We start from the raw sequence: 6000 nt of genomic DNA, 5'->3' as shown, positions 1-6000 counted from the left end.
TGGAAATATCGTAACCGACCAGCCTCCCCTGTTTGAAAGACTACCAGCCACCACTGCTATGTAGATATTGCACCAAAAACCAGACATTTACCGCATTAGTGGATTTCTGATCAGTTTAAAGTGATCACTGAAAAGAACAGCGCTTTTCTTTCAAAAATAAGGACATTTTAAAGTGACCCCAAACTTTTGAACGGTCGTGTACGACCGGTCAGTCGACGAAAAATGTATGAAAGCAAAATTTTTTTAAATTCCAAATGTGAAAATACAATGGTAAAGAACAATAAAAAACAAAATCTGGGGGGGGGGGGGAAGCAGTTGCCTGTTCACAAGCTGCGCGTCTGAACACACTGAGGTTCTGTATGGTGTCCAGCAGAGGGCGCTAATGACACCGCAGTCCTCAACAACACGCCGTGTCCCGTCTCAATCAGATACCTAGTGCACTCGGTAGGAGGCAGCGCTGCGGTATTGCGCACCGGCCGCAGGTCAGAGTGCGGAGTGAGGACGCGCTGCTTCGGGACCGGTCCTGTTCTGCTGCGCCGCAGCGCTTCACAACACAAAGCGGAGCCGGACAGCCGGAACAACAAGGAATGAAAATGGCGAGCGGGGAGGAGGCCGCGCGCGCGCCTGTCCCGTCCTCCTCCTCCTCCTCGTGCAGCGCGGTGGGGCTCGAGGCGCTGTTCCCGGGCGCGTGCTCAGAGCGGAGCGGAAGCCCCGAGCTCCTCCGGATGCGGCGCGCGCTGCAGCGCTGTCTCGCGCCCTACGAGCGCGCGCTGCTGTGCGCGCAGAGGCTGCTGGTGTGGGAGAGGCCCGTGCACAGCGCCGCCGCCGCGCTCGCGCTCAACACCGCCTTCTGGTAAGTTCCGCGTCGCTTAGCAACATGTTTGTTCCAAATCAATCGCTCACACAACACGGCCGCCACGAATCAGTTAGCCGACATGCTAATGAGTCACGCGCTTAGCGTTAGCTTAGCTCCCTGCAGGCTAAATCCCAAATAATTCTCTTTCTTTCCTGTTTTTTGGGATCTAGTGCACTTGTTTCCGCCATTTTGTGTCCTACATAGTGCGCCTATGTAGGGAGTCAGGGCGCGTTTGGGACACAGAGTGTTTTGGTGTCAATTCTAGGGCTGTCCCAAACGATTAATCGACTCATTTTCTCATCTCATCTCATTATCTCTAGCCGCTTTATCCTGTTCTACAGGGTCGCAGGCAAGCTGGAGCCTATCCCAGCTGACTACGGGCGAAAGGCGGGGTACACCCTGGACAAGTCGCCAGGTCATCACAGGGCTGACACATAGACACAGACAACCATTCACACTCACATTCACACCTACGCTCAATTTAGAGTCACCAGTTAACCTAACCTGCATGTCTTTGGACTGTGGGGGAAACCGGAGCACCCGGAGGAAACCCACGGGGAGAACATGCAAACTCCGCACAGAAAGGCCCTCGCCAGCCACGGGGCTCGATCCCGGACCTTCTTGCTGTGAGGCGACAGCGCTAACCACTACACCACCATGCCGCCCTCGACTAATATTCTGATTAACCTAATAATCTTATTGCAATTATTTCTCAGTGAGTTATTGAACAGGGCGGGACGGTGGTGTGATGGTCATCTGACAGCGAGAAGGTTCCGGGTTCGAGGCCCTTTCTGTGTGGAGTCTGCATGGGTTTCGTCCGGGTGCTGCAGTCTACAGGTTGGCATGAGGTGCCCTTGAGCAAGGTGCCGAACCCCTGGGTGTGTGTGCGCTGCTTCAGATGGGTTAAATGCAGAGGATGAATTTCACTGTGCTTGAAGTGCGCATGACCGGTTTCTTTCTTTCTAATGGCCCTTTTCCACTACCCTTTTTCGGCTCACTTCAGCTCACTTCAGCCCGACACGGCTCGCGTTTCGACTACCAAAAACCAGCACGACTCAGCTCGCTTCAGCCCTGCTTAGCCCCTAAAACTCGCACGGTTTTGGAGTGGGGCTGAAGCGAGCCAAACCGTGCCGAGTGAGGCTGGGGGCGTGAGCAGACACTCCCCTGTGCACTGATTGGTGAGGAGGCGTGTCCTCACATGCCCACACACGCCCCGCGAGCACGCTAGGATCTGTAAACACCGCAAACCCGGAAGAAGAATAATTACGAATTACGAGAATTTCTGAAGCCTTATGCGCCTCGCCTCATCTATACGCTCTTGCCAGTATCTGTCCGCGTTGTCGGTGACGACAAGCCACAGCACCAAGACCAGCAACACTAACGACTCCATGTCCTCCATGTTTATTGTTTACTATTCGGGTCGTGAGACTACCGCTTAAAAGCTCACTGATGTCACTGTTTGCGCCGCCTAACGACATCACGTGACGTCCACCCACTTTCGCTAACTCCACCCAATGTGTCCACCCACTTCCAGCCAGCACGGTTCAGCGCGGTTGTAGTCGAAATGCAACTCCAACAGCCCCACTCAGCCCGACTCAGCACGGCACGGCTCAGCCCGACTCAGCCCCGTTTGTAGTGGAAAAGCAGCATAATGCAACAATTTGCCCTGTCCAATCCAACACCACCGTCCCGCCCTATTACATAACTAACTGGAAAATAATTGCAATAAAATTGTTAGGTTAATCATAATATTAGTCGAGGGCGGCACGGTGGTGTAGTGGTTAGTACTGTTGCCTCACAGCAAGAAGATCCTGGGTTCGAGCCCCGTGGCCGGCGAGGGCCTTTCTGTGCGGAGTTTGCATGTTCTCCCCGTGTCCGCGTGGGTTTCCTCCGGGTGCTCCGGTTTCCCCCACAGTCCAAAGACATGCAGGTTAGGTTAACTGGTGACTCTAAATTGAGCGTAGGTGTGAATGTGAGTGTGAATGGTTGTCTGTGTCTATGTGTCAGCCCTGTGATGACCTGGCGACTTGTCCAGGGTGTACCCCGCCTTTCGCCCGTAGTCAGCTGGGATAGGCTCCAGCTTGCCTGTGACCCTGTAGAACAGGATAAAGCGGCTAGAGATAATGAGATGAGATATTAGTTGAGTAATCGGAAAAATAATCACTAGATTAATCGTTTGGGACAGCCCTAGAACACTCTTATCTGGCAAAAAAAAAGCCTTTAAATTAAAAAGAAAAACCACTTTTTTTTTTTTTTTTACACTAATTCAACAACTAATGTTTAAATTTCTAGTTCCTTAATTTGTATACAAACACTACTGTCGCATTTCTGCACCAAAACAGTGTGTAAATACTCTGTCCCAAACGCACCCTGACTCCCTACATAGGCGCACTATGTAGGACACAAAATGGCAGAAACAAGTGCACTAGATTAAAAAAAAATAAATAAATAAAGGGAAAAAAATTTGGGATTTAGCTTGCAGGGAGCTAACGCTAAGTCTTCTCTCGTTCAATTCCGTGCTGGCATCAAAAGACACCGCTGGTTGTAAATGAAGCCAAACTGAGTGGTTGGAGTGTATTTTCATACACAAATGGAGAAATGTTGGCTGAGTGTTTAATTGTGTAGCCGCCACTGCAGACCGTTGTCGTTGTTAATTCATAGCATGCTCAGCTGCGTGAATGTGTCATGCACCGAAAATAAGAGATTTACAAGCCAGGAACGCCTCATGATGCAATACGCAAGAAAAGAGAGAAGCTTTACTGCCATTTTACTTTGTATTTGAGTAAAGTGAATAAATAAATGGTCTGTGGAAAATACATTTAATCCTGGGAACTGCATGCACAGGAGTTTATTTTGTGTTTACTCCTCCCGGCTGGCTACTTATTTGTCATGGCTGGCTAGTATGAGCCTTAAGGCCAATTTATGCTGACAACGCAGTCCTCGCAGATGGCGTCGCGTATGTCGTCTGCGTAGCCCCCCCCCCCCCCCCCCCCCCCTTCGCAGACGCTCTGCACGCACCTCCCAAAAATTGTGACCACCGCAGAAGCCTCACAGACAGCGTCGCAGACAAGAGGGCTCTGATTGGTCCACTCTACATCTGCTGTACACGCACTTCCGCTTCCCTACTTTCCCGGTTTGGTTTGTTTTCACGACCGCCATTTTTAAAAACACGAGCGAAGATGGAGCAGCACGAAGAGCGGTTGATCGAGGAAGTGAGGAAGTACGTACAGCTATACGACTCCAGTTCTAGTCATTATAAGTAACCGGAGGATAAACACTCCACTAACCACACCCACCAACTACTCCTAGCGACTTCGCGCCCCCTTGCGTTGTGGCGGTGAATAACATCGCGCACGCCTATTACTCCCCGCTCAGCGATAAATTACAACTGTCTGCGAAAAGCTATCTGCGAAAGCCTTGTCGCAAGAGCATGCAGAGGCCTTTAGTGGAAAGCTCTGGGAATGCGCAAATGTCAAGTTCGATTTTAATTTTACGAACCCGAAAAAAATGTCGAAAAACCGGCGTTAAAAAAAAATTTCAACCGCACAAACGGCACTCACCCAGCCGGTGGACCGGAAACAGAACATTTTTTTAATAATGGCCAAAGGTTTCTTCTTCTTCGAAGTATCCCACGAAAAGTAGTGTCCAACCGATGGTCACTAACCGAAGCAGTATAAACCATCATGCGTTGCGGCCGCGCTGAAAGAAATCAAATTAAGTCTCAAACTTGATTTAATAAAAGGCAGCGGCGAAGAAGAAACTCTTGAGCCTTGATTTAAAAGAACTGAAAGATGTGGGTACTTTGTATGGATTAATCTGGGAAATTATGCGCTCAGTATAATCTGGATTTATCACAAAAATACATGCGTCTTTTTTTTTTTTTTTAATCATTATTTTGAAAACCCACCAGCCGACTGATCTGGCACGTTGTAATTGCGCGACAGTAATGATGTAAACGCCAGCACGACTGAGTAGTGTCTGAAAGCGTTTTGGTTCCCCCCCCCCCCCCCCCTTTTAACTAATGGTTTGAAGTCGTATGGAATAATGTCCATCGCTGATGAAGCTAGCAGAACTCGAAATGAATCTAAATTGGAACGATGTGGCGATCTGGCCGCTGTGTAAACAGTTTTCAAAATGGCGGCGCTGACACTTCACGTTTGAAGTCTCGCACAAGTCTGGTGAAGCTCGCGCGGATTAGCGACGCCTGCCGTGGACCATACGAACTACATTCGACACGGCTAAAAACCGTAATATGCCAATACGAGTCGCGATATAAGGTTAATAAAACTGAAAAGGTAATTGAATAACTCGGAAATAAAGCAAGTTTAAAAATGACTTCAGTTGTCCTGTAATAGGAATACAGGGCGGTACATTTTTGCTGATTTCACATAAATAAAATTAGCTTAAATTTCTCACATTGATCAGACAATAAATTTCTGAGTGGATAGTATCTCCATCCTTGACTCTTGTACGCTGCATAAATGGGAATAAAAATATATTTGAGAGTTAAAATCGACCGCAAAGTTGGCGTATTGGAGCTGCCCCGCTGAGCCAGCCAGCCCTGAGTGCGTGACGTCACAGCGGGAACCGGTTTTAAGGCCGAGGCCTTTTACAGCTAGAGACCAAAGTCATATAAATAAACATTTACGGTGAAAGTAAGAAATACCGTCACCGACTCGCTCAACTAAGACTGATTTGACTTCATTGATTGTGGGTTGACTCTCATTTGCCCCTTTTCCACCAAAGCAGTTCCAGGGCTGGTTCGGGGCCAGTGCTTAGTTTGGAACCGGGTTTTCTGTTTCCACTGACAAAGAACTGGCTCTGGGGCCAGAAAAACCGGTTCCAGGCTAGCACCAACTCTCTGCTGGGCCAGAGGAAAGAACCGCTTACGTCAGCGGGGGGGGCGGAGTTGTTAAGACCAACAACAATAACAAGACCGCGAAAGATCGCCACTTTTAAGCGACGAGAAGCCGCAGCTGTACAAACGCAAAGTCATCCATTATTATTATTATTATTATTGTTGTTGCTGCTGCTGCTTCTTCCGTGTTGTTTTTGCTTTGATATTCGCGCCAAGGTTTAAGCAAACGTAGCGACGTAACTGACGTATACAGCGACGTAATGACGTGGCTCCGCTTAGCACCGCG

General features: G+C 49.0%; 1 protein-coding gene across 1 annotated transcript in view; it reads left to right on the top strand.

Moving 5' to 3' along the window:
- The first annotated feature begins 465 nt into the window (after positions 1 to 465).
- Positions 466 to 6000, top strand: part of retreg2 (reticulophagy regulator family member 2) — a 58061-nt gene continuing 52526 nt past the window's right edge. Inside the window, exon 1 of the mRNA XM_060898485.1 lies at positions 466 to 853. Coding sequence (XP_060754468.1) covers positions 588 to 853 — 266 coding nt within the window. The 5' untranslated portion in view covers positions 466 to 587. The remainder of the gene's footprint in view (positions 854 to 6000) is intronic.

The sequence above is a fragment of the Neoarius graeffei genome, chromosome 18 (genome assembly GCF_027579695.1).
Source record: "Neoarius graeffei isolate fNeoGra1 chromosome 18, fNeoGra1.pri, whole genome shotgun sequence".
Classification (NCBI taxonomy): Eukaryota; Metazoa; Chordata; class Actinopteri; order Siluriformes; family Ariidae; genus Neoarius; species Neoarius graeffei.
This window is presented reverse-complemented; position numbering and strand designations above follow the sequence as displayed.